Source organism: Lagopus muta, chromosome 5 (genome assembly GCF_023343835.1).
Source record: "Lagopus muta isolate bLagMut1 chromosome 5, bLagMut1 primary, whole genome shotgun sequence".
In the NCBI taxonomy this organism is placed as follows: Eukaryota; Metazoa; Chordata; class Aves; order Galliformes; family Phasianidae; genus Lagopus; species Lagopus muta.
Genome location: NC_064437.1, coordinates 45,557,593 through 45,583,543, shown reverse-complemented (window position 1 = coordinate 45,583,543; position 25,951 = coordinate 45,557,593). Strand labels below are relative to the sequence as shown.

Genomic DNA, 25,951 nt, shown 5'->3' with positions numbered 1-25,951 from the left:
AATGAGAATCAAATCCCATGCATCCTCAGCCTGTGAGGGGACATAAAGTAACAAGCCTAGCTGTAGAACAAGCGTTAGCATCAAGTTATTCAGGTACGTCAGGGAGGTGCAAGAACATAAATATTTTAGGACCGTGAAGCAGTTGACAGAAATTGTTGACTACAGCAGCCAGATCTCTGGTTCTGCGTGTCAAAGAAGGCATGCATCCATCTCTAGACATACAGGTTAGCTCTTTGTTTTTTGCAATCATCGGTCACTTCTGGAGCATCTCTTGCCTCTTCGAGTAGAGGAGCTTTTTTAATAGGGCCATCAGTCCATCTGGACTCCAGCTCAAACGTGTGTAGAGAGGCTGTTCCTGTTAGTTTATTCACTTCTCTTGTAAAAGCCCTTTTCTAAGATTAAATACGTTTGTTTAGAATAAAGGACTCAATGTTGCAAATCTAAACCATGTCTATTTTTGATGAAATGGGAGTATTAAAATGAGTCCTTGCTAGCCAGATTAGTTTTGTAACTTCTATTTAGAAAATGCAAATGGAAACAGCATAAAATTGTGTAGGAAGTCTCAAATGGTCTTTCTCACAATATTTAAATTGCATACAATCCATTTTATTTATAAATTGGAAAATAAATATATCACAGCAGTCCTAACCCTGGCAGGTGAAAAACAGCTTGCTGCTGGGTAGCACTGCTTTGAAGAAATGAGCGGTGTTGAAGGGTTGAGTGGGTATTTTTGCCTTGTAGCATAACCCTATCACTTTTCTTTCTAGGCAGGCTTTTTGTTTAATCTTGGCTTGTTCTGAAGTATCTTCCTCTCTTGACAAGTCAGGAAAGCATTAACTGTTTCGCAAATGTTTTCTAAGAGAGGTGGTCTTAGTTTTTGTCACGACAGATCTTCACCATACCAGTCAGTTTTTCAGACCACATCAGCAGTCTGGCATTACTTGAGCTGCTGAATTTTGACCACCATTTGCGCGTTGAGGTTTTTTCCTCCTCTGGGGAAACATTCTGAATAATCTTAGCAATGTTGATGGCACTGCTGAATGCAGGTGATATCCAAAACCACTTCAAATTCTGTACACAGAGCTGGAGAACAGTCTTGAAGGAATTGTCCTTGTTTTGTTATTTTCTGAGTCTCAGCTTGGAAGAAATATCAGAAAAGTAGGGTTTTGTGTGTCCTTTTTAATTGGATTAACTCAGTAACATAAGTTTTTCTTTTTCCTTCCTGTTTTTGTGAGATACAAATATTTGCTGAAAAAGCAGCTTTTTCTAATGGGTAGGAGTGAAAAGATTTTTTTTTTTTTTTTTTAAAGAGGAGGTGCTTTGTGGGCGAATCGCTCACTATAGCATTAATCTGTGAAAGTAACTTGGCTAACAGGTATTTGTTAAAGCTTTCAGTATAATTTGTTTACTAGATTTTACCTGTGATATTGAACAGCAAGAATTCCTTTACCTACTGAATCTGTAAAAGGCATTGAAGTATAACTTAGTAGAATTTGATGTGTGTTAGATGGACTGAAGCAAACAAAGAAATTTTAATTGACATATAATGGCACTTTAAGACTCTCTTCCACAGAAACTCAGTACCTCTGACTCTTGGGATATTCCTGTGCCCTCCTACTGGGATATGGCATTGTGTCATTGCTCCCTCCAGAAGGAGCAACACAGTGTCTTGTGCATTTACCTAACCCTAGTTGAAATATTTCAGCTGCAGAGTTCTGGTCATTGCTTTTCATCTCGGGTACATATCCAGCGGCTGTAAAGCACGTGTTCACTGAAAGGACACATCTGTTGTTGTCAAACACCTCGGTCTATGACTGCATGAATTATGGAAGCAGAATTAATCGTTAATTATAAAATCATTTTAACGGAATTGTTATCTAGTCATGGGAATTCTATGTAATGGAAAGCCTTTGGTCTTCACTAATTAGCCGGTAAGAAGGTGAGGGAAATAACTGTAGCTGACAACAGCTGTATAAGCTTGTAAAGGTCTTCCAGCCTGTTCCATTACAAAGGAATGGAGATTCAGGGGAGATTATGGCAGGTGCCATATTTGTAACATCAGGGTTAAGAACAGTCGTTTCTTTATTTCACTCTGGTTCCTGGACGCTTGCCCAGATCCATGATCACATGGACTGGGATGTGTTTGCTAACCTTGATACCTGGATTCCTATTCCCATTTTGTCATCTCCATACCAATTACTTAGTCAACATCGTAGTTCAGGATTACAGGCTGTAAGAATGCTGTTTGATTTGCTTATCAGTTGTCAAAGCAGCCGAGTCTTTTTCTGCTTCTGTGAGATATCTTTCCTTAAAACTAGGGTCTGGAGCAATCTTTATTCAGTCTGTGTGTAGTAGGAATGCTGAATCGCGGACTGAACCAGTGATTGAGCACCTGGTGGAAGGCAGGGCCAACCCAGGGGAGCTCAGGTGCATGCAGTGTTCCTGAGTGACTTGAAGGAGTGGAACCAGGATCCACTCGATCCACTCTTTCCCAGACCTCATGTAAGGGCTGGCAGTGGAGGTGAGGGTATTTTTCTGGAGATCCCTGTGTAGCTGAGGACTTCTGAAGGTAAGCAGATTTTTTCCTGTGTTTCTTTGCCTATGGCTGTTGCATTTGAGCAAGTCCTCACTTGCTGCAGCCTAGGACCTTGCTGCTCTGCTGTCATTGCTGTGCTTTACATTGTGTTAAAATGTTACTCCTTCATTGGTGCTCAGTAAAGATCTGTAGTTTTTCAGAGCTATCTTGGACTGCATCATCTGCTGTTTTGTTCTCTTCCCTGCTTTCTCTATGACACTGCTGTAAGTACAGAAGGAACACTGCATAAACCAGGAAATGGGCTTAAGCTCATTTTTACTTATTGAAAAACAGCTTTAAGGAGAGAGGAGAAATGAATGGGATCTTTGAAGTACTTACGTTTTGCTGTGTTGATAGCTAATGTATGAAAAAAGGAGGCCTTCCTTGATGTGAGGGAAGAAATGCAATCATGTTGATCTGTGACTTCCCAAGTACAATGTGGATCTCCTGCAGTGGGCTGCCAGTTATCTGCAGTACTGGAAGTGATTGAGTCATCACAGGAGAAACCAAAATTCGTGATCTCTCACTGCCTTTCCACAGTGACCATGTACTGTTGCATGATCACAGATTAGTTAAGTACAATGTTTCACTAATCAAGCAATGTTAGTATCTGGTAACTTCAGCTTTCTTGTTTCTTACAACACAGGTGTGAGGAAGTAAGGATTTATTTGAACACTTTCTCACCTGTGTGAGGTTTTAGGTTTATAAATTAGGAAAAAGCTTTGACAGCTAGTTTGAGAAAAACATCTGCTTATACTTGCACTGAAATGAAGGTTGGTCTGTTTAGCTTTTCCCAAAAACACATGCTGGAGTGAGCTTAAAGAAGAACTGAGAAAGGCAAGGGTTGATTCTGTGCTGGGTCATAAGATCAGAAAATGCACAAGCTACAGACTTTAATGAAAAGAAACAAAACCAAAACACAACTGTAAGCCTTTTCATCTTCATTAATGTGTTTAGCTTGACTTGGAGTACCTCATTGACCCTTTAGAACATCTTAGCAGATTTTTGTATTGCTTTTAGTCAGAGATAATCTTATCTGTCTGTGTAATGCTAAATGTACGAAAAGTGCCTAGTATAAACTAGAAAAATGTACTGTCCCTGAAAATTTACTTTAAGATTGTTTTCTATAATGTTTCATTGTTTCAGAAATCTCAGTGAAATATCACTACTAAAAATGGCTGGATTGTGTTGACTCATTTGGTAGAGAAGCTGAGCAGCTGAGGATTTTATTATTACCTTGTGGTTTGAGTTACCTCTGTAGAACCCAATTTAGCTTATCTCAAGGTCTGAACCTAAATTGTTGTTGATACTGCTGAACTAAATTGCATCATCTGACTGCTGTTAAATTAAAAAAAAAAAAAGTTCAGCGTTTGCTTACAAAAACTGAAGGTAGATGGTTGTCTTTAGGAAGACCTCTTAGAACTAATGTGCCAATAAATTTGGTAGCTTGCCTGACAGCGTAATTAGAGCTTTCTACAAGCCTGATAATTTTTCCTAGTGCATTTTGTTAAATGTGTAGTTTTAACGAGTAGAAGATTTTAGCTAAGCTCCATTTAGGTAAAGCTATATGAAGAGCTTTACCTGGGGACGGAATTCTGCATGAGGAATTGTGACATTTCCAGGGTACCAAGCTGAGCTTGGGCAATGCTTCTAGAAGGGGTTGTAATTACTTATGGGCCTTCAAGAGCTTGTAATTACTTACATTCTTTTAAATCGGATGTAGCACATTCATGAATATCAAATATTCCCCTTCTCATCTCCTCTATTTTTCACGTATCAATGGTTTTCACTTTTAGGTATATTTGCTTATTTATAGTTCCATTGTTTTTTTTTTTTTTTTTTTTTTTTTTTTTTTTTTTTTTTTTTTCAGACAGTTGTGATTTAATTTTGTTTCAATAGAATGTATCTAGTTACTGGACTAATTGCTTTCTTGAGAATGACTTTGGGACACATGAGTGAGTGACACGTGTGCAGCTTATGTATATTTTCCCTTCCCTCCCAAATAAGAGCTTATTGAACAAAAATTTGGGAGTTGCACGGGACAGTGAAGGATGAAATACTGCAATCCTAACTGGAGTCCCACTTGCCTCATTGCAATGTAACCTAGAAGAAGTGGCAAACAAAGGGCTGGAGGTAGAAGAGCTCTGTGAATTAAGTTGCTTTGTTTTTGGCTAAGCAATAATGTTAAGTGAAAAGACTCTTGCAGAAGACTTGTTTGATGTAAAAGATGAGCTTCTTAGGGGGAATTGGCAGCATTCTAAAAGTAGATGGTACTTCTTTAGAATTTTTATTGGGGTGAAAAATGTAATTTGCTTATCACGCAATCATAAGATTGGGTTTTTATTTATTTTTTCATGAATTGAAAAATAGGAAAATGTAGTTAAAGATGAGCAATTATTTGTCATAATCTGGGTGTTTTTTTTTTAATTATTATTATTTACTATAGATGAAATTGTTTTATGATGCAAGTGTCAAAAAAGGAAGGGGTATGATTTAATGATAGCAGTTTTCAAGAAGTTGACACTCCATATTGTAAATAAAACCTTGGAATTTACTTAAAACTCTTAATTTTAATGCATATTGCTATTTGTTTGATTGTGCTTCGTTCGGACAACGTGCAACCTCAGTAACTTTTCTTCCCTGCTGGGCGTGTGTATCCATCCTTGAAATTAAGTATGTTTAACATGGTTGTGTTTTAGTAACTTAGTACTTGATGAGGCTATTTCTGAGCAGTGTATGAATACCACATCAGTGTTACTCTAACCTGTGTTCTGAGGTGCTTCTGCTGCTGCTGTTGTGGTGCTCCAGGCTTGCCCTGCTCCTCTGCAAGGCTGGTTCTGTGGTCTCTGCCATAGCCAGAGGAAGAGGGTGGAGGCAGCCGGAGTGCCTCTTAATTACTGGTGTTCTTGTTTTTCTGTAGTCAAGAGTTGAAGAAACCTATGGTTTGAGTCTTATTTTACTTTGCTTTTGGAGGGGTACAACTCTGAATATTCTAAGCTACTGGAGAAAGACCAAGTCTGTGTTGCGGATGCGAGGTCATGAAGCCTGAAGTTCCATAGTGAGTTCAGAGTAAACATGGAGCCAGGGACAAAGATCCTTCATCTCACAAACCGTTGGCGTTCTTTTTTACTAGTGTAATGGAATATCTCACCGAGGTGCTCTGCTTTCTTATTTTTTAATCACTATAAAGGGATTCCTTCATGAGCTCTCTGGTTGCTGGAGTAGATATTTGTTGTGTGTCATGACAATGTGTTCCAAACCCCAGAAAACAATGCTGTATCTTTCAGTGCAACTTGATAATTGCACTCAGAAAATCCACATTTTTTGCAAGTTGTATGAATTGATTTTTAAGATGCAAATGACAGTCATTTTCCAGTTCTACTTTGAACTTGTGGTTTTATGTCTATCTTATGTAGACTAGGCAGCTATGGATAGAGAATTTGGTGTGATTGTTTTTCCAGCTTGCTCCAGTGATTTGTTTTTCCCCTTGTCCTGAAGTGACAGTGGTGCAATAATCTGAGGTGCACATGACAGTGTGAAAGGGAGCAGCACGGCCTAGTATGATAAGCTGTAGCAAGTGGATGATTACATGAAGTTAGAGAAGTTCTTGGGATCTCTTTTGATTAAGTTTATCATAGAGAGCGAGGGGGAAAAAAGAGGCTGAAGACCACCCCAAAATTTGCTCATTCTTTCCTGGGCACAGCAACTCCATTTTTTTGCAAGAGTGCATTCTAGCTTTCTGTTGAGCCCTCATAATTCTTTGTAATTCTTGAATATTTCCTTGATTTTGTTTTGTGTTACCCTACTAGAGAACAGCAGAACACAACTGTTAGTTGGTGTGTGTAAGGTGAAGTGTTCAGATGTGTATCCTAAGTTGTCAGTGAAGTTTCAATGTCTGTAGTATTTCTTAGTAATTAAGAAACTGCAGGTTGTTGGAAATCATTTATTTTTGGAGACTACAAGCTTGAAATCACATATTTTCATTGATTGAGAGGGATTAAAGCTGTTCTTATAATGTGTGCAAAATCTGACTCCTTTCTTGAGCAATTATTGTGTTAGGGGTACGTCTGACACACATGAGCTGAAGCAATTTTCATGTGGAGTTGTGTCAGCAGTTTGCAATTTTTAAATACAGAATTAATTATAAGGCAAGTGGCTTTTTTGTCTGAAAGCACCAACTACATGTTCCCATTTCAGCCAAAAGCATGTGAGGCGTAGCTGTCTTTATTCAAAAGTAGGTCGGTTCAATTTAAATATATAAACTGGGGTAAAAAATAATAATAAAGGAACCCTGGTACTTTAGGAGGATAATTTGAATTTCAAATTTCTGTTAACTGAGAATTGGAAATGTTCAAACATGTTTTTCTGCAACCGGCCCTATGTTGTGTTGTTCTTCAGCTGAAGCAGGAGGCTCCTTTGGGCTGTGTGTTCAGGCAGGAACTGTCCACATGCCTTGGTTCTTTTTTTCCTCTCCGCCGGATCCTCGGATGTCTGGGCTGGATGTTGTGGCTACCGCAGTGGGTAAGGAGTTAAGATGCAAAGCACAGTGGTGGTGGCTAGAGGCTAAAGGGAGAAACGGTTCTTCCCAGAATCACTAATTGCTGTTCTTGGAATCCGTGATCCTCCCATGGTAGCAGACCAAAGAGTTTCTGTCAAGAGATCTTCCTTTAGACTCTATTTTGACATTGCTCCTGCATCCTTTATAATGAAATAAAGATTTGTTTTGGTGCAATAAAGGAAGAAGAACCTTCCACTTTTCATATACTACTTTTTTTTTTTTTTTTTTTTTTTTTTTTCAGTAAAACTTGTACTATAAGTGGCTTGCTAGGTTCTTTACTGTTTACCCTAGTCAGTGTTAAAATACTTTTTGGAAAAGGTGAATTAAAGGGCGTGAGCTACCTGCCAGCTCTATGGTTAAGCTTCTGTAAGCTGAGCTGTCCTCTATCAGGTGAGCAGGTGCAGAGACAGGCCATAGAGAAGACCTTGCTGTTGGGCAGGGCAAAGGCTCATTGAGTTTGTAATGGTAAGAAACGCCTTTTGCCTAGCCTGATTGGTAGAAACAGACATCCACACAGTTAGGTAACAGTCAAAGAACAGATTGTATCTTAATCTATCTTTGAATAATAAAATACAAAAAAAAAAAAAAAAAAAAAAAACAAACCACAAAAAAAAACCCCATTTATTAAGAGTCACCATTCTAGTTTCTAAATGAAATTATTAATATTGCAGTATGATATACCAGTCTGGCTGTTTCACTGTGAGTAATAAACAAGGTGAATTCTTAGTATTTTAAAGACAATAAAAACCAACCACTTAACAGAAAGCAAGATTTGGTATGACCTATCGAGGCATTCAAGGCCAGGCTGGATGTGGCTCTGGGCAGCCTGGTCTGGTGTTGTGACCCTGCACATATAGCAGGGAGGTTGAAACTCAATAACTGTTGTCCTTTTCAACCCAGGCCATTCTATGATTTGTTATAATCTCCTTGTAAGAAGAACAGTTCTGCAGCAGCAAGGTATTTGGGGAATTTCAGTCTGAGTGCTGCCAGGTTCTGCCATAGAACTGTTAGAAATTGGTTTAAACAATATGTTTTAAAGTGATAATGAGTACTTGTGGCTAACTTGGAAGAGAACGGGAACCCTACAGGTCGTTATCATTTATGCGTATTACTTTTGTTAATTTTTGCAGGATTTCATGGAAGTCCAGTTTTAATGCAAGTTTGTGAAAATTAATTTGAGCTTATAATAAAAAATATTCATATACAAACTATTGTTTGTTTTTGGTTGGAAAAAAGTCTGTCTGGAAAGGCTAGATTGTCAGAACAAGAATAATGGAGAAGGTGACAGGACTAAAATATGGTTTAGTTATTCAATGCTCAAAGATAATATTAAAAGAATGCACTGAAGAGCTCAGTCTATAGGCAGAGTAGTGTGTACTTCTTCATGAGTTTAAGAGATTTATTTCTTAATGAATCGCTAAAGGTCAAATAAATATAATTTCTACTAATGTAATGAGGACTCTGAACATCCAGAGCAACAACCTCAGGAGAAAATGGATAAAGGATGATGATAGCTATTGAAAAGGAATTGCTAAGGTGCCTGTGGTCAGATAGTTCTGAAATTATTACTGCCAAAGTAGACAGGGGGAGCGTTTAGAGGTCTTAAATTTTTAGCTCACTGTTTTGTAGTTAAGAAAATTGTTTTGACAAGGTCCCTGCTATGTGCTTAAGCCCAAAGTGATAGGGTTGACCCTACTAAATGATCACAGTATTCTGCATTCTGCTGATTAACAGGCTTTGAACTTTCCTGGCTTTCTTAATCCCTTTTAATCATTTAAACCTATTATTGTTTTGACTTCAATTTCAAAAGCCCTTTAAGTGTGTCTTACAATATTAATAGCTGATTAAAGTCCTGATTTCCAAACATACTGTCAGTGGGGGAGGGGGAGCTCAAATTTACTGCACTGAATAATTTAGAAGCAGCAGCTACCAAGAAAAACTTTTGATGAAGGGAGGGAATGAGTTTGGGGGGAAGACAAAAAAAAAAAAAAAAAAAAAAAAAAAGACATCAGAAAAAATGTGCAGTAACTTTAATAGTAACTTTAATGTTGAAAATAGTGCTCACATCCATGTAAGAAATGTGGAAACAAAATGCTTTGCAACTATATTGCAGTGCAGTGATTTTATTCATTTTTCACCTAGGGTTTAGCAGTGCAATTTTCAGCTATGGTGTTCATGTTTTAAATCTATCTTTCATTTTCCTGAGTAGCATCATGGCAAAGAAATAAAATCTTTCTGCTAGTATTTTTAGGATCTCTTTCACCCGGAAATTCCAAAAGCTTTTTTTCTGAAAAACAGATGTTTATGTAGGATGTGATGCAGCTGAATAGAACTCCAGTCATACAAGTACACAGGAACTGGGAAAAACTGGTGTTGGAAAAATAAGAGCACCAGGAACTCTTCTGTGGCTTCTCCAAGGTGTGGCTTTGTTTTGTGAGCACTGATGTTTCTATTCCAATAGCAGTGTTTAAAGTCTGGGAAATTTTATAAATGTAATGGCCAAGATCTGTGGCTTGAGTTGCACATAAGCTCATCCTGAAGGTGCTTTGGTTTTGTTACACAGTGTATTTGGCTGCTAGCACAATGCTGCACACTGTTTTCCCTAGCTGGTGTTGATTCCATGCTATTGGTAATGATGGGGAGGCATTCATTTTCCTCAGCCTTGAGGTATCTTCACTCCCCTTGATGCTATTTTTTTGTCTTTCCCCTTCTCAGTAGCATGTGCTTTTCTCCTGCCTAGATTTCTTCTTCCTAATTTAAACATTTTAGCTGCATCTTCCATTTGAAAATGGAAAGGTGCAAAATGCAAGCAGTTGCTGAGGCTTACCGCTCACCGTGTTGTCCTTCTGCTGTTTTGCTCTTGGTTGTTTTGTCTGTTTGTTCTGCCTGATTTCTCTTTTAAATAATCTGGTTCCTTCATGTATCCAACGTTTGACGTAAGGTGGAAGCTCATGTGGACTTGGCTGCAGACTTTGGCATCTGATATCCTCCCTGCAGGTTGCTGCTCTGTGGGACATGCTTTGTCCCTGCCTGTGTTATTTCTTTTTATTTAGCTACTTGACCCTGCATCTGTCTGTTCTTTGAAGTTACTGTGTGAATGGTTCATCTCACTGTCTGGTGTGTTGTCACTGCATATCCCTGTTTGCTGTCGTCTGTGGGTTTCGTCAGCATTCACTGCGTGCAGCTCAGGTTGCTCCTATGCGTGCACCTTGGTGCTCACACCGGTGCGCAGCGAAGGCTGTTGAGATGTGCATTCTCTCTCATCTCTAATACTTCACTAACGGAAAGTCTATCAAGTTTTTTAGGTCATTTTCTCTTTTGTTAGTGTAAGTGGACCATTGCCAAACTTAGTTTTTCTGGAAGCAAGTTTTCTTTGGAGTTGTGTTGCTATCGTACAGACTCTCTTTAATCTTTTCGTTTCTCAAGGAAGTGTTTCTGATCTTGTATTTTATTTGGCCAGAAGGCAAGGGTCTATTCAGTAAGGATACTTTCTAAAATTGTATAACCTGTATCAGGTCATCCTAGAGTAACAGTAACCAGCTGTTGCAAAAGTCTGTGATGAAGGGGTCTGCAGTCAGCTTGAGGCTGGGAAGAGCGTGTGAAAAGCCAGGTGGGAGAAGCTGCGCAGATGCAAAATGAGATGCCAAATGGGAGAGAAACTGGGGAAATGGGAAGCATGGTGCCTTTCAGATAATGAAGCTGGGAGAAAATAGAGGAATATACAGAGAAGGAATGAAGAAGCAAATGTATTGCACTGCTGGGGAAAAGAAAAACAGTGCTAGTCAGGCAGGAGGCAATGACTTTAAGGATATGAATCAAAGCCCATTATTGGGGTGGTTTATGGAGAAAAATGATGTCTTAAACTAAATATTTGGAGTAGGTGTGTGTGCCAGTTACAGAGAACTTTAATTTTGGTTTAGCTGTTTGTGACTGATTTGTGATGTATTTGGCTGCTGAATATCTGTGTAAGGCGTAGTCTGGGTTGTGGGTTTTTGTTTTCAGCTTGATTTAGAAAAGGCACAGCCCCTAAAATCCGGGTTAGCAACTTTAATGGAACAGTCCTGACAGATTAAAGTTGCGCTCCCAGTTTGTAGACAAGAAAATACGTCTGGGCTAATCAGCAGCATTAAGGCTATGTTAGGCTGTAATAAAGCTTGCAATAAACTGCAGCCTTGTCAAAAATGGAGAAAAATTGCCATGGTGCAAGTAGCATTCAGCTGCTGGAAAAGCAGTTGGCTTACTGTCTTTTTATCTGTTTGCAGCTCCCATCAGAAGAAATGGAGCTAGCAGTGAGGGCATCATTACTCATTCAATTGAAAGATTGCAGAAGGAAATAAAATGAGCAAACCTTCCGTCCCCATCCCCCCATAGCTCACATCAGCTGGAGACGTTCTGGGAGTTTGGGCCAGATCTGTGCACTGGCCTCTAAGTGCTCAGGGGTTGATGATGGCAGCAGGCTCACGTGTGGCTGCACTTGTGACCTGTGAGATCTCATGGGGTACATTGGCGGTGTTGGTCAGGAGTGCTCATTTGGCCCGAAAGAGGGCCCATGAGTGCTGGGGTCCTGCTGGCTGCTTGGCCTAGTTTGAGAAGATTAATAATTAAGAAAAACCACCAGAAGAAGGGCTGCATTTCTTTTTTTAGAAAAGTGAAAGGAGCCTTAACATCATTTGAAAGCTGAAGCAACATAACTGCTGAATCACTGTTATGGAAGTGCACTCTGACTAATCTTAGGTACAAGACTATACTGAAGTCCTTAAGGTTTCTTAATGGCTTTGTTGAAAAATTAGGAAGAAATGCTTCCACTGAGCTCTGCTGCAAAAAGGCTGCTTCTTTTATTAATGAAGCAGAGCCTAATACAGCATCAGCTCTAAATCTGTCTTGTCCACTCAGTACCCCTGGGAGGCTTCAGTAGTACTAACTGGACAAGAAAAATCACACTCTTGCCTTTTTAAATTTTTTTCTGTCGAGTTCAAAGAACATGTCAGAAATGGACCTGCTCATCCTTTCCATTTTTAATATATCTGGGAGAGAGTGAAAACAGTAACTGCAGCAGAGTGTGTTGGGTGTAAGGTGCTTATGAGAGAGCAGAGCCTGAGTTCATGTAAAGGGGAGCCAGGCTGGAGCTGTGTACTGTTCATGCTTTTTGTTTATCAGACAAGGCAGAGGAATGGCTGTGAAGCTGTACGTTTGTTCAGAGCTTCTCAGGGTGCTTTACTGTTTTTGCATTGCTGAAGTAAGTGCTGTTCTTTTTAATACTGGCTACTCCCATTGGCATTTAATGTGAAAATATCTTTTTATCTCTAGCTTTTTGGGAAATATTCAGGAGAGCACTACGCAGATACATGTGCCTGTACAGCTTGGTGTGCCTCCTTTTTTCTGGGCACTCTGTGTGATGGAGATGTGTGCCTGACTGTTCTGACCTAAGCAGCAGTATTTGTCTGTGCTGGTTTGTCACTCTGAACTCTGCAATTAGGAGCAGATCTGAGCTTGGTATTCACTTGTTTTTTTTTTTTTTACCTGTCCATATTTAGTATAGGCTGTTTTTCTCTCTAATTTGGTTAAGACTGTGTTAAATTGGGTGGTGTCTTAAAGGTATTTTGTTAAATTAAAAGCATTTTTGTCAATCTGCTGACTATGGTCCAATTGCATTAGTTCCTATTGTATTAGGAGAAATGTGAAACAGAACTTTAAAAAAAAAAAAAAAAAAAAAAAAAAGGTGTTGAGTTATAGGATTACCATTTCAGAAGAATCTCTTAAGAGCAAGGCTCAAAGTCAGTGCTGAGCTTGCAGGTTCTAGAGTGCTTTAAAAGAATGAAAAGCAGACATTCAATAGAATACTACTGTAGATGCTGAAACTGAGATGATAACGCTGTATGTGAATGCCAGCAAAGTCATATGCATGCAAAAGTAGGAATCCATTCTGATAATGGGAAAAAAACATTAAGAGATTTGGGAAAGCTTGGTGTGTGCAAGGTGCAAAAATATTTGATAATTTCATACAATTATTTCAAGCTTCTTTCACTGAAATATGTCCTGATGGGGCCAATGGGAAGTATTCCAATCCCCTCGCTTGGCAGGCTGATTTGGGCAGCTTGGGTCACCCCTGCTGTGGTCTAACAACAGAGAGATGCTGTTCCAGAGGATCACTTAAGCTGGGTCTGTGTGTCTTGATGAAATTTTGAGGGAGTAGTTTGCTCATTTTTTACTTTTTCCTGGGAAGTTCAATGCATAAACATGCTTTTTTGCAACCATGTTGGAAAGAATTTTGTTTAAAAAGAAGAAAATCAATTATCATGATAGTGTCAGAGGTTGTAAAACTTGTAGTTTAAACTGAGACTAGGAGATGGATGATAGAACACTGATCAGTGGGGTTTTTTTTGTGTGTTTTCTTGTATTATTTGCAGACAAGCTGCTTGTGATGATAACAGGGTATGTTGGAGTGACATTAGTTTGTGTGAGAAATTATGGGACTTAAACCAAGAATGTTGTGGCTTCAGAAATTCCGTAAGGAACTGAGTTTCAGGGGAGAGCTGATGTCTTCCTCAGGTGGGTAAGGCTGTCAGTCAGGTGGCAGCACAGCCAGCTGCAGAGCTCACAGGCTGGGCTGTGCCTATCTGGTGGGGCACCTGACATGCTGTGGGGAAGCAGGCAGCTGTGCAGAGTGATAGCTGCTGCAGCTGGGGCTCTTTCTGTCCCCTCTGTGGCTGCACAGCTGCCCACCAGAAGCAGGTGGCTGGAAAGTTGGCTGCTCTCTCAGGAGATTAGGTGGTTGTAAAGGACATAGTGAAGAGTTCAGAAAAACCATTCCTGAAACATACTGAAGTTTGAGCTCTTTTGTGCCTTGTGAAATTTTAAGTTGTCTCTTCAGCTGCTTTGCCAAATTTTGCAGCGTATTTGATTTTATTCCACTTTCTAGCTTAATAGTAGACACACAAATGTAAAATACCTGTGCAGTGTGATGTTCTGATTGCTTGGAAAGTGCTGCATTATTTTTGAATTTTCAAATGGTGTATCTGTAAGAGGTAATGGAAAACGTACAGGTGAGGTTCACTAGGGGAACTGGAGCAGTGGGTCCTTTCTGCACTACTCACCCCAGCTCCCTGTGGTGTCAGTGATGAGCCCTGGACATGGCTCTTTGGCTTCTCACTGGTACTTGTTCAGAAATTTCCTGGTGGCTTTTTTCTTTTCTGATATCTTACTATCTGCTATCAATAAAGTGCTTAAAATATGACAAATGGATGTGCTCAGAGGGGTGTTGTAGCATTAGGAAGAAGACTGGTAAATGGCTAGAACCTTGTTCACTGAAGAACAAAGGGCCTGACACTGATCACTAAGGAAAACGTGGATGTGGAAGTAAATCTAACATCACAACAGTTAAAACTGTTGGCATAAGGAGTGACTTAGTGCTACACTGTAAAGAAGGCTTGCAGTTAAACCAAATGACCCAAATCTGTTACTGAATTGCATCAGCGTAGTGTTTTCAGTCAAATGCAAACTCTGTATTTAGAAGATGGATGGAGCCTGTGATGTCCTGATGAGAAGCGACTCCACAAAGGGTTTAGGTTTAGCAGCAGGGTAAAGAAATGGATGCAAGTCAGCATGGTGCTATGGGAAGTAAGTGAAAGCAGTCTCTGGAAATGTGAACAGAAAAAATGGGTCAGTTAGCCAGTGTCTGGTATGTCTGAATGCAGCTCTGGTGAGCTTGAGAATGTGTCTGGGGTTGATGCTTGCATTTTAAATGGATGCTGAAAAAAACAGTTTTAGAGAATATTATCTGGAAATGATAGAAGGAATGCAGAATGTTTTAGTGGCTTATTTGAAACAACATTCAATGTGCAAGGTAGCTTGATTGTCATTTGTGACCGGAATCTTTACTAAGGAGTGATTTATGGTTCTGCACCTGACTGCAGAAAGGGACAAAAACTAGGGGCACGTGGCAGTGAGGAGCTCTTGGAGTCTGAAAGGTGAAAGGGTGAGCAGTTACTGCTTGCAGATTTACCCCGAATGTTTCTTATTTCTAGCTGCTTCCATCCCAGAGGGCTGTCCAGGGAAGTAAACCAACCAACCAAACAAAAAAGCAATAGCAAGCAGCAGCTAGATCTGTGGAGTAGTTTGAGATGGCAAAAGAATGTTTGGAGGCACAGCACCAGCGAGGTCACTTTTGAAAGGTTTTCTGCAGTGAGTGACAATGCAGCCTGCAGCAGGAGCAGCAGCACTCACTGCTCCCTGAACTTGCAGTGTATGCAGCCTGCTTCTGGGGCTGCCTGCCAGCTTGAGCTAGCAACCAAGGCTGTTTTCAGACTCTGACTTGTTGCACGGGTTTCCTCTGTGGGCTGAAGAAACTGTCCTCATAATGGTCTGTTGACATAATTATTTCTTTAACTACCAAAAGTCTTTGATGTAATGCTTGTATTTAGTAAAAGGGGGAAACACTCAGATTTTGAGAACTATTTATGATTTTGATGTCAAGTGCAATAATTTTTGATACGTGGGAAGTCAGTGTCTGGTCTAATTCAAAGCTGGGTATAAAAAAATAAGTTATATGTGGTGGTAAACCTTATAAAGATATAAGATTTTCTTCTGAAAACTTTGTTGCTGCCTTGCAATATCAGAGCTACCCAAATCAACAAATATTACATAGTTCACTAATTTACTGTAGTATGAAACTATGCTTTAAAGATACTATTTCAAATGAATTAACTGTTCTGTGTTGTTTGTTTCCCCCAAGGTATGGGCTGAAACCAAATGACCAAATTCTGGCGGAGGAGAAGCACAAGGAACTGTAAGCCTTCTGTGGTGATATTTGTGCATGCTATATATATTTCCTTCCCTGTATACATCCATACATAGATTTTAAAGCAGAAATGTTGTGTTTTCAGAAATAACTTTAGCTCTTCATTGTTGTGTGCTGTAGATTAAATAATGTTTCTGAAAACCAGACAATTATTTTGTTAAAATGATGAACAAATGTATTCATTCGTGAAAAGTTTTTAATTGCAGTTGATGCACATGCAGTTTAACTGTCTGTGTTCATCCCAGTTTGTCTGTGGTATGGAAGTGGTTATGCTGATAGTTGTTTTTTTTGTTTTTTTGTTTTTTTGTTTTGCTTTTGTACAGTTCATCAAGAGCTGCCCTAACCAGACAAGCTTTAAGTTCAGATTCCAATTTTAGGTCATCTTCTGTGTTCAGACAAAGTAACCCTTTTATTTTTGCACACTGTGTATTAAAATATAAAATCTTCTCATGTGAGTTAGAAGCAGATGCTGTGCATTATGTCAGAGTTTTTAGGTGTGTATTTGGAAATGTGAAGTAAAAACACCAGTGCATACTGTCTGTATTACCAAGATCTTGGGTGGCTTCTGATGTTTTTATGCCTGCGTTTAGAAAACCTTTCTTTTTACCCCGTTATGATACATTCTAAAACAAAAATTGAAGTTCTTTCAGTTACTAACTTGTGAGGTATATATATGCCTTGGAAGTGGAGGGGAGACTTATCAGAGGTTGATATGCTTGATGTGCTCTCTAATAACTGGTCTGTTCAGCCAGAGTCCATTATTAAGTGGGACTAAGTATTCACTAAGCAGAAGATGGCACGGTTGGAACATTCTTGCTCTTTGTGACCTGTATACTTGGATGTACAAACAAGTCAATATTGTAAGCCTTCTGTTTCAGAATTTAGATAAATTATCTTGCTCTTAATACTCTTCACAATATGAAATAGTAACTTGCCAGTAGTAACAATAACTATAACAATATGGTATAACAATAGCTGAAGAGCTGTCCTCAGTGTGTGAGGCCCAGACTTGCTGCATCTTTCACTCAGTGTTCTCCCTGAGCTGCCTGAAGAGCTTGCTATTGGAATGTCTTCTCTGCTATCCCTTAAATCCATATTATGTAACTATATTTTTTTGAAGATAGTTCATATGAAAGACTGTAGAAAATGCTTCACTTGTCAGCTCTTATGTAACTTTATTTATTCAGTGTCTTTTCTGTAATGACTAGTGGAATATTTCTATAAAAGTCCTATCTTCTGAATAAGATGGAGTTATTTAGGATTGCTTTCACATTTCTTTCCCTTAGGATAAAGATAGCGAGGGATTTGTTCTCCTTTGTTTGCATGTAGACATAAAAAAAAAAAAATCTTCTTTTTGTTTTTTAACTTCTAGCCCTTGCACATAATTGCTTATTTCTGTTATTACATTACCATTATTTTGCATTATTCCATAGTAATCTCAAAAAACTGGAAGTAGTTTACCCATACGTAAGGTGGATTGGGTATCTTCAGTTAGGATCTACAGCTGTCAGATTTTTCCATGCTAAAAGTTTGCATGTTTCTCAGTGAGATCATAGGTTTCAGGCAGTAAAAAATGCATTCTGGTAATGAAGATTTAATTCCTTTGGGGAAACAATGCGTGCTAAAAGCATTTGTGGTTGAATTAGTGGCCAAATATAATCTCCATGTTCTTTCTGCAGATAGAAAAAGACATTTAACTTATATTTGTACATCATGGTAATGTACCTGTGACATTAAAACTGCTACAGCTCCTGGCAAGAGACGGGCAACAGCAGTTGCCTTTGATCTGTAGATTAGGTAGGTTTTATGCACTCTGGGCGTTGGTGGAAAGAATAGTTACAATTAAATAAGCTGGGCTGCTTCTGCCTGCGGCAAGTGTAGAAAGTTCTAGCATGTTCACGGGGTAAGCAAAAGTTAAATGACATTCAGGTCTGTGTTTTGGACAGTACAAGTTGTACTGTGTACGCAAGTTTTATTTGCACAATAGATACTGATTAAACAATGTTTTGATGTGCAATATTTCATTTGAAGTAGTTGAAGCATACTGAAATCCTGTCTGATCCCTTGAAGTATGTTGCCTGTTACTTAACTGCATCTTCTTAAATGAAGGGTTGAACTCTTTTAATTAAATAAAGAAAAGTCAGTAAAGCTACAGTTTTACACGAGTCAGCTGAAAGAGAGATCCGTTCTCCAGCTTTTCATCGTTATCTCTACAGTATCTCTTGAGATAATTTATGTGCTGTGGGTTATGATGAAAGAGTTGGAACAAACTTTTGCTGTGAACCTTGTTGTTGTCTTGAATGTCACTGGATACTTGACCAGGAAAAACTCCAGTAGGTCAGTGTTGTGTCAGAACAGATCTGGGGAGTTCTTCTAACACGCTTTGTGCTGCTCTTGCTGGTCCATGTTCTACACCATACAGTTAACAGTTGACAGAGTTGGACCTCAGAGCACTTTCAGTTGCCTTATTGGCCTTACAGATTATTTGTTAAATACTTAGCTGTCCTTTTTTGTTATTTAGATAGATACTTTTTAATAAAAAGAAATTCCAGTCCTGGGGAGCGGGTTCAGGATAATTGTTGCTGATAGATTTATAGACTTATTCTTCTGTTCAGTGCCTTTTTGCTAAGATGTTCTTCTAAGTATGTCTGAGTATTTTAGAAGTCAAATACAAAGATGACTTTTGTTAATACCAAAATTAATCTGCTTAAAATATTTTATCTTCCAGTTTTTGGTATGTTGGCAGCTTTTATACTGACTTACCTAATAAAGAATTCTTCAGCTAATAGTTCTATGATGATTTTTGACTGTCAGATGTCCTTTCTTTTCTTATGGATCATTTCTGTGTAGCCCTTCCTCATAAAAACATAAGTACTGTTTGATAATTCATGCTTAATCTCCCAAGGTAATTGGAGCAGTTACACTCTGAATTGGCTTGATCTTGTTGTCCTTGAATCTTAGCTGTCCAGAGAGATAAGTACAGCTGCCAGCCACTGTGACAGAGTGGGGTTGGTTTACAGGCATAGCATCATACTAAACTTCTATTTTAAGCATTAAGGTATGAATGAATTAAGGTAGCCATCCTGCTAGTCATCTGCAGGAAGAATAGCAGACAGGAAACAGTAATATCTTCAGTTTGTGCAGATGAATAGATGTCCAGGTGATGTTTCCTCCATCCCCCAGCCATCTAATCCCAGTTAATTTTGAAAAGGAAAAAAAATTCCATCCTGCAAGATGACTGAGGAAACTTGGATTTAATTATGTTAATGAGATCTTTGCATAATTTCTCCTTCTGCATGTAGTAAGTAAGTACAAACTGAGGGAAATGAGAATGTTTTCCTTAACCCTTTGTGTAGTTCTTACAGAACTTGCTTCTGTTTTTAATTCTCAGAATCAGGTAGAACGACTTTAACCGAAGGTCATACTGACCAAGTATAGACTTCTGAGTATGTGTGTGCATGTGTTGTTGTCAACATCAAGAGGTATCAAGGAGAATAAATTTCAGCTACCTGCAGCAAGCAGTGAAATGTGACTTAAGTTATGTTGTCTTCGTGTTAAAGTAGAAATACTGAGTTTATCAAATCCCCATCATGGCTAGAAATCTGGAGTCCATTTTCAGTGCCACAGAGTAGTGTTGGCAAGGGTTTTGTCTTTAAGTACAACTGTTTTTTACCATAATACGGACTGCAGAAAAATCTTGGAAGCATGACTGACTTATATTAATTATGAGACTGAAGTGCCTTATAAATATTGTGTGGTTTGGTGGTACCTCTGAGCTAAGCAATGCTTTGAGACAGTTATTTTAATACAGCTTTGGCTGCTGGTTGTACAATTTTATGGACTGTTTTGTTTAAGCAATTTTTGCCATGGCTGAGCCCTTTACTTGAAGGGAAAGAGGTCAGTTGGATAGGAAGGTAGGTAATGTGGGACCTATTTTGTGCCCCACAATTGCCTTGACTTTCATAACTTAGCTTTTTGCAGAGAAAAAGTCAATGAAGTGAGAAAGGAGAGGAAGATAAAACAAAAGCTTTCTTTCTCTTCTGCCAGCTATTTGATGTGTTGCAGTCAGAGGGGAGAACAGAGGTGTTGCTCTGCTGCAAATTTACCCAGGGGAATTTGTTTAGATAGTTTGTTCTTAGTGGCATGCATGCTATATGAATACTTTTTAATAGAAAACCTGAACTAGGGAGGAGGGGACTCTTTCATCTTGGGAACAGCTAGTTGGGTAACAGATGCAGTTCTGAATGGTCTGCAGTATTTGAGTTTTGTTCATTTCAGTGTTCTGGTTTTGCTTAGCTAAGATGTATATGTGAGGGAACCGAGTATTTGAAGGGTGAATCTTGGAGGCATGGGAAATTCCAGAGGGCCTGAGTGATGCTTGGAAAAGGGGGGAAATTTACTGTGGGGATTTAGAAGGAGCACTGGTAAATTAAAAAGATAATAACAAAGGGATTTGAACCTGTTGGTGGGTATGTTGTAGCAGAGTTGCCTTGTACTTGAGTACTGCTGTGTGTAAATTGCTACCTGTCATAACACTTAGGTGTGAAATCTAAGGGATTAAACCACAGACTGTTTACTGTGCAGCAGGACTTCGCTGATACGGTTTGTTGTGCAGCAACCAAGATGTCCAATGGTGTGGACAGAAAAATGTGAAGCGCTCAGCCTCACGCTGTTGGGATTGCCCAAGTGACTGTGCGTTCTGCCGCTAGAGGGTGTAGTTGATCGTGAGCAATTTTATCTGTTTCTTTAAGATTTGCTGTCCTGTTGGTACCTAGTCTTCCTTAAATACTTTTTTTTCTTTATCCGCCCACTTCCCCCCCAAAAAAACCCACTGAGAGGGTAAAAAAATTGTTGGAGGAGGAGGGGAAGAGGTACTAAAATATCAAATACTGAGCTTAAAATCTTTTGTCAGCCTACTCAACATATGCTGACAACACAGATGATTTGTGTGGTTGGGGCACTGTGTGAACCTGTCACAGATGTCTGTCAAAGCTCTTGAGTTACTTTATATAATATACTTCACTTATAGGTAGTTCTGAGTGGATTAGTATGTAATATGGAAAAAAGATTTGGCAATGAAGTAACATGGAAAAGACATTATGGCAAGAAGAAGATATCCAGCTTGAAGAAAAGGTTCCCCCTTCTCATCTTTACAAAATTGTTAAACTTTTTTCTTTTTTTTGGCTCATGCTGTCATACCAGACCACTTATTGTGGTAGTACATGGTCGTCCAACATTTTGGCTTTCCTGGACTGTGTTGAGTGAAGAGGAGTTGTTTTAAGCCAAATATAAAATACTTAATGTAGTTAATGTGTACAAGTAACAAATCTTGGTGGTTTTTTTTTTTTTTCTGTTCATTTTTTATTAAAACATAAAAGAGGGCAACAGAAACATAAAGCTAATGGGTTGGACACATGCAGTGGTGGTCTGTATGGAAACTTTAAGTGTTTACAGTGGCGTTGATATTTTTTACAAAATTGTATAGTTGTTAGAACTGCTAAAAATTGAAGCTTCCAAAATGCTGTTTTTAATGAGTAAAACTTCTTAGCAGTTTTCATGAATCCATTTCATGAATTTCAATTCATCCATTTCGTGAATTGCCACCTTTTCTCATAGCAAATAGAAGTTCTTTTGTGTATTGACACTGTACTGTGGTGTGTTACCAAGCACAGAGACAGTAAACTGTCTTTAAATGCTTGGGGCTTCTTTGGGGTTAGAATGATCAGTGTTCTATGCCTATCTGAAAAACGTGCAAGTGTAATGGAGGGGACCGACAGTTGGGAAGAACTCCGCTGATCTGGACTGCATTTTGTTCATCCTGGTCTTTGAGTAGTTGGCTCCCTCTGTAGAAATTGTGTTAAATTGCAGCTTGATTTCCCTAGAATTGCTTTTTTATTTCTGTGGTGTATATTAAGGGTCGACTCAGATGAATGAAAAGAATGACTTAGAATTAGCTGCAAAATTTCTTTGGAATTCCTGTTTTTTTTTTGTTGGTTTTTTTTTTCTTCTCCGCCTTCCCGACTGCTGTTCTAAATGCAGCACTGATCCAAGTTAGTGCGCTACAAATTGTCGTACGAATTTGTTGGTAACAGACAGTTCTGCAGGAAATTTCCAAAACCCAATTGTAAATTATAGCATAAATGCCATTTCCTTTTCTGATGAAGATGCATTTTACATTTGCAAAAAGGTGATAAATAGGCAGTGTTTGATTGTATTATATAATTTCATTTTACATTCTGCTTACTTATATAGGGTGGTACCTAGGTCAAAAATTTAAACTTCATTAATGTATCAATACAGTATTATAACACAGCCTTTTACCTTTGTTTGGGTTATTTTGTATGTGTAGTTTATGAAAGTGAAGCTATCTATAGACTCTACTAGATAATTCTGAAACTCCTCACTTGTTAAACAGCTCTTGAAAATTAGCATTGATTCAAATGTTCAGATAATAGGTATATTTGGCAGGTAAAAATAAGGCTTGTGCCCTCTGGTGAGCTTGGGTATGTTGCAGAAGTTACTTAACTGCTACTGTCATGTGACACAGTGCTCCCATGGTAGTAGGAATAAGGGGGGCTGAAGCACAAGGAGAAGGGTGAATGTGAAAGCCAATGGAGAATCAGATGCGTTTTGTGTAAGACATACGGGAACCAAAAGGGAAAGATCTGAAAACATCTGCTAAAGGAAGTAAGATTAATCTGCTTAAATCAAATTATGAATGTTCCTAGTGTTAGGTTTACTGTTCTTTTGTAGTCTTGCTATGCTGTGACTGATCTCATGTATTAATTTTTCCCCCTTACCATCAAGGTGCATTTTTTGAGTGTCTACTCTCAGTATCACTACTGCACAAATGGCACGGCAGAGATATCAAAAGATTCTCCAAGGGAAAGATACCTCATTATATTCCTGACTACAATTGCAAGTCTAATTGGAGAGCTTTGAGAAGCTCTAACAGCACTGGTTATTGACTTAGGTTTTTCTTTGGATAACCGTTTCTTGTGGTCTGAGACTTTATTAAGGAATAGTTGGGTTGACGTTAAGATCGACACTCTAACTTGGTGTATATACTTTATGTACTGTGCTTAAAGCTTCTTAGCCTTTGCTGCCTATTCTTGGAATTGCTTTCAGGCACAGACTAGCTGATAGTCCACAGCATTAAATGGAATGCCCAGACTTAAAAAAAATTCAGGCATTCTCAATTCCTGTGAAGGGTTATGACCTATGAATGGTCATAACGAAGATTTCAAGAGACATCAAGAGATAGTTGCACCCTGTTATCCCCCTATGTTTCTATTTCTAAAAAGGTTTGTAGCAACTCAAAGTAGTGTCTCCTATTTGTTTCCATGGAAATTACAACAGATACCAAGAGCACAATAATACTCTTCTGCTGGAACAAATTCGCAGCTATAAAATGCTATTTTACAACACAGGAAGTTCCTTACAAACGTAAGGAAGAATTTCACTGTAAAGGTGATAGAGCACTGGAACAAGCTACCCACAAAGATTATGGGGTCTCTTTCTCTGAAGTTATTCAAGACTTGTCTGGACTCTTTCCTGTGCAACCTACTGTAAGGATCCTTCCTTAGCAAGGAGTTGAAAGGATGATCTCCAGAGGTCCCTTCCAACCCCTACAGTTTTGTGATTAGCTGTGCATTTTGACCAGTGATGAACAAGATCTGCATGCCATTTTTGTAAAAATCTTGTAAAAATCTGTACCAGTGTGGAGGTGATCCCACTGCCACTACTGCTGAAATGCCTCACTCACAGTAAGTGTTGATGAATGTCACTGGATCCCATTTTTCTCCCACATACAAGAATTCAGTGAGAATTCTTGTATGTGGGGAATTTCCCCACATGAATTCCACACATACAAGATTCACATTCTTACTTCTTACACGCTTCCATGTCAGACTGCACTGTGTCAGTGTCCCTCTGCTGACATCTGTTGTGCAGCAACAAAATGTAATGATATATTGGTGGGAAGATTCAGTTTCTACTGCCATACCACCAACATCTGTCTCTGACATTGCTTTGGGAGCAGCCCCTGTTGTTTGGGCAGCTCATGAGACCAAGGCGGTTCACAAAAATGAGGATATGTCCCTAAAAGCTTGTCTTGACCGTGTCTCTTATTTTATGGAATATTCAAATGTTCTGTTAAAAAAAAAGAATGCAGACTGACTTTATTCTGCACTAACTCAAAGAACTCCAAGTATACACAGACTGTGATACTGAGATATTAGTGACTTGGCTATGAGCATGTGCTGACGTATTTGAAGACGAAGTTTTGCGTATACAGATTAGTTCTTCTCTTGTACTGTTGCATATTTCATTCAGTGTGTTGGTTTCTTTTGGACTGGGATTGGGGCGCATTACCATAAGATGTTTCCTTATTCTAAGAGCATTCAAATTATTCTAAGATCACGATTTGTTAGTTAAGGTAGCTGGAAAGGCTTCTGCATCTTTGTACACAACGAGTGTAGAGTTTAGAACTGGATAAAATCTGTAGAGTATTAGATTTCACTTTATGCATTTTAGTACTGTACTTTAAATGTTCTTGAAATTTGGAAGTGACTAATTGATCATTCTAATAGCTTGAAAAAATACAATCTGTTTGGTATCTCATAAAAAGAGAACGTAAATAAAGATATTTCTGTGGGATGGTTCATTGCTGTTAGTGGAATTCATTTATGCAGCTCTTGCATTGTGTTGTGCAGCCTGATGTATCTGAAGAGAAAGAATGAGATCTGAGTTTAACAGGGATTTTTCTCCTGTTCTTTTATGATACTATTTGTTGTGTTTTTCTCACATCTGGAGATGGTACTGGATGCAGAAATGTTACCCACCTGAGCATTTTGAGATGTCATCAGTTTGACAAACACAACAGTGTATGTGGAGAAGCATGTCAGAAAACCAGCTGACACATTAAAATCATGTTTTTGCACAGCTTCTAATGAAAAAAAAAACAGTTATTGAAATTGTGGCTGTTAGTTCTGATTTTGCCACAAGATGGTGCTTGAGATAGCAGCTAGGCTTATGGCAATTAGCTGAAAGCTATGGTAAAAGATGTAGAATGTCTAATCTTTTAACCACTTTAAAATAATTGGCAGTGCACCATTATCTTTATTTAATGACTTCTGAGATAAGAAGGTTTGCTACTTGCATAGAGACTGTGGGGAAATGACAAATAGTTATGCGTTCTGTTGCGCATAATATGCAGAAGAAATATGCAGTTTGAGTATGAAGCAACAAATGCACCTGAGCTCAACTACTAAATGATGTGTTTTTGTGAGAGTTCCCAAGTATATGTAGTGTTCACATTATCTTTTTGAAGGAATATTAAAACATTCAGGCACTTCCTTTCAAAACTTCTTTTGTTTCTGGCATGATGTCATTGAAGTGTGATGTGCTTCAAAATCACTTTAAGTTACTATTGTCATTATCTAGAAGCTGAGGAATGGAAAAGAGAGTCACTGTAATCATAACTTGGGTAGCTGAATGAGCAGGTGGAAAACTTGAGCTTCGTTGGGTTTTTTTGCACTTTAATAGGAGAAAAAAATCCTACTGTAAGAGAAGATAAGCTGTAGCTGAACTTCAAAATGCAGACATTTAGCTTAACAGCTGATTTTTGAATAGTTTCAAACTTTTTTGTGACCTTTTTGAGGTTTGTAAAATATAACTTACTGCTTGATAGTACCTCTGTACACCAGTGAGTGTCTTCTCTTTATATGCACAAACTGCGATGTATTTCCTTCATGACTACATGGTAAGGACATAATGCTGTGACTTTATCCTAGGTAGTCAAATAATGAGATTTATTGTGATGTAGTCCCATTATTCTCAGAACTTTGTACGTTTCAATTATTAACGTGGTTTATCATGAGCTGGGACTTCAGTTTTCCTATTTAAATTTCTTTTTTCAGCGAGGCTGCTGCGGAGTGAATTGTCAGAAGTGGAAGTTGATGGATGTCTTGCTTATTACACAATTAAGTACTTCTTAAAGCAACGATCAGATGTTCTGTTT

The 25,951-nt window shown here is 38.6% G+C and overlaps 2 protein-coding genes across 19 annotated transcripts in view; one reads left to right on the top strand and one right to left on the bottom strand.

Annotated features, from left to right (window-relative positions):
- The window catches only part of LOC125693507 (calcium/calmodulin-dependent protein kinase type II subunit gamma), a 761,290-nt gene that overhangs the window by 327,560 nt on the left and 407,779 nt on the right, over positions 1–25,951 (bottom strand). The gene's annotated exons all lie outside the window — the stretch shown is intronic.
- The window catches only part of ADK (adenosine kinase), a 268,987-nt gene that overhangs the window by 16,368 nt on the left and 226,668 nt on the right, over positions 1–25,951 (top strand). For both annotated transcript variants that reach the window (XM_048945591.1, XM_048945592.1), the window contains exon 3: positions 15,865–15,918. In XM_048945591.1, coding sequence (XP_048801548.1) covers positions 15,865–15,918 — 54 coding nt within the window. The remainder of the gene's footprint in view (positions 1–15,864; positions 15,919–25,951) is intronic.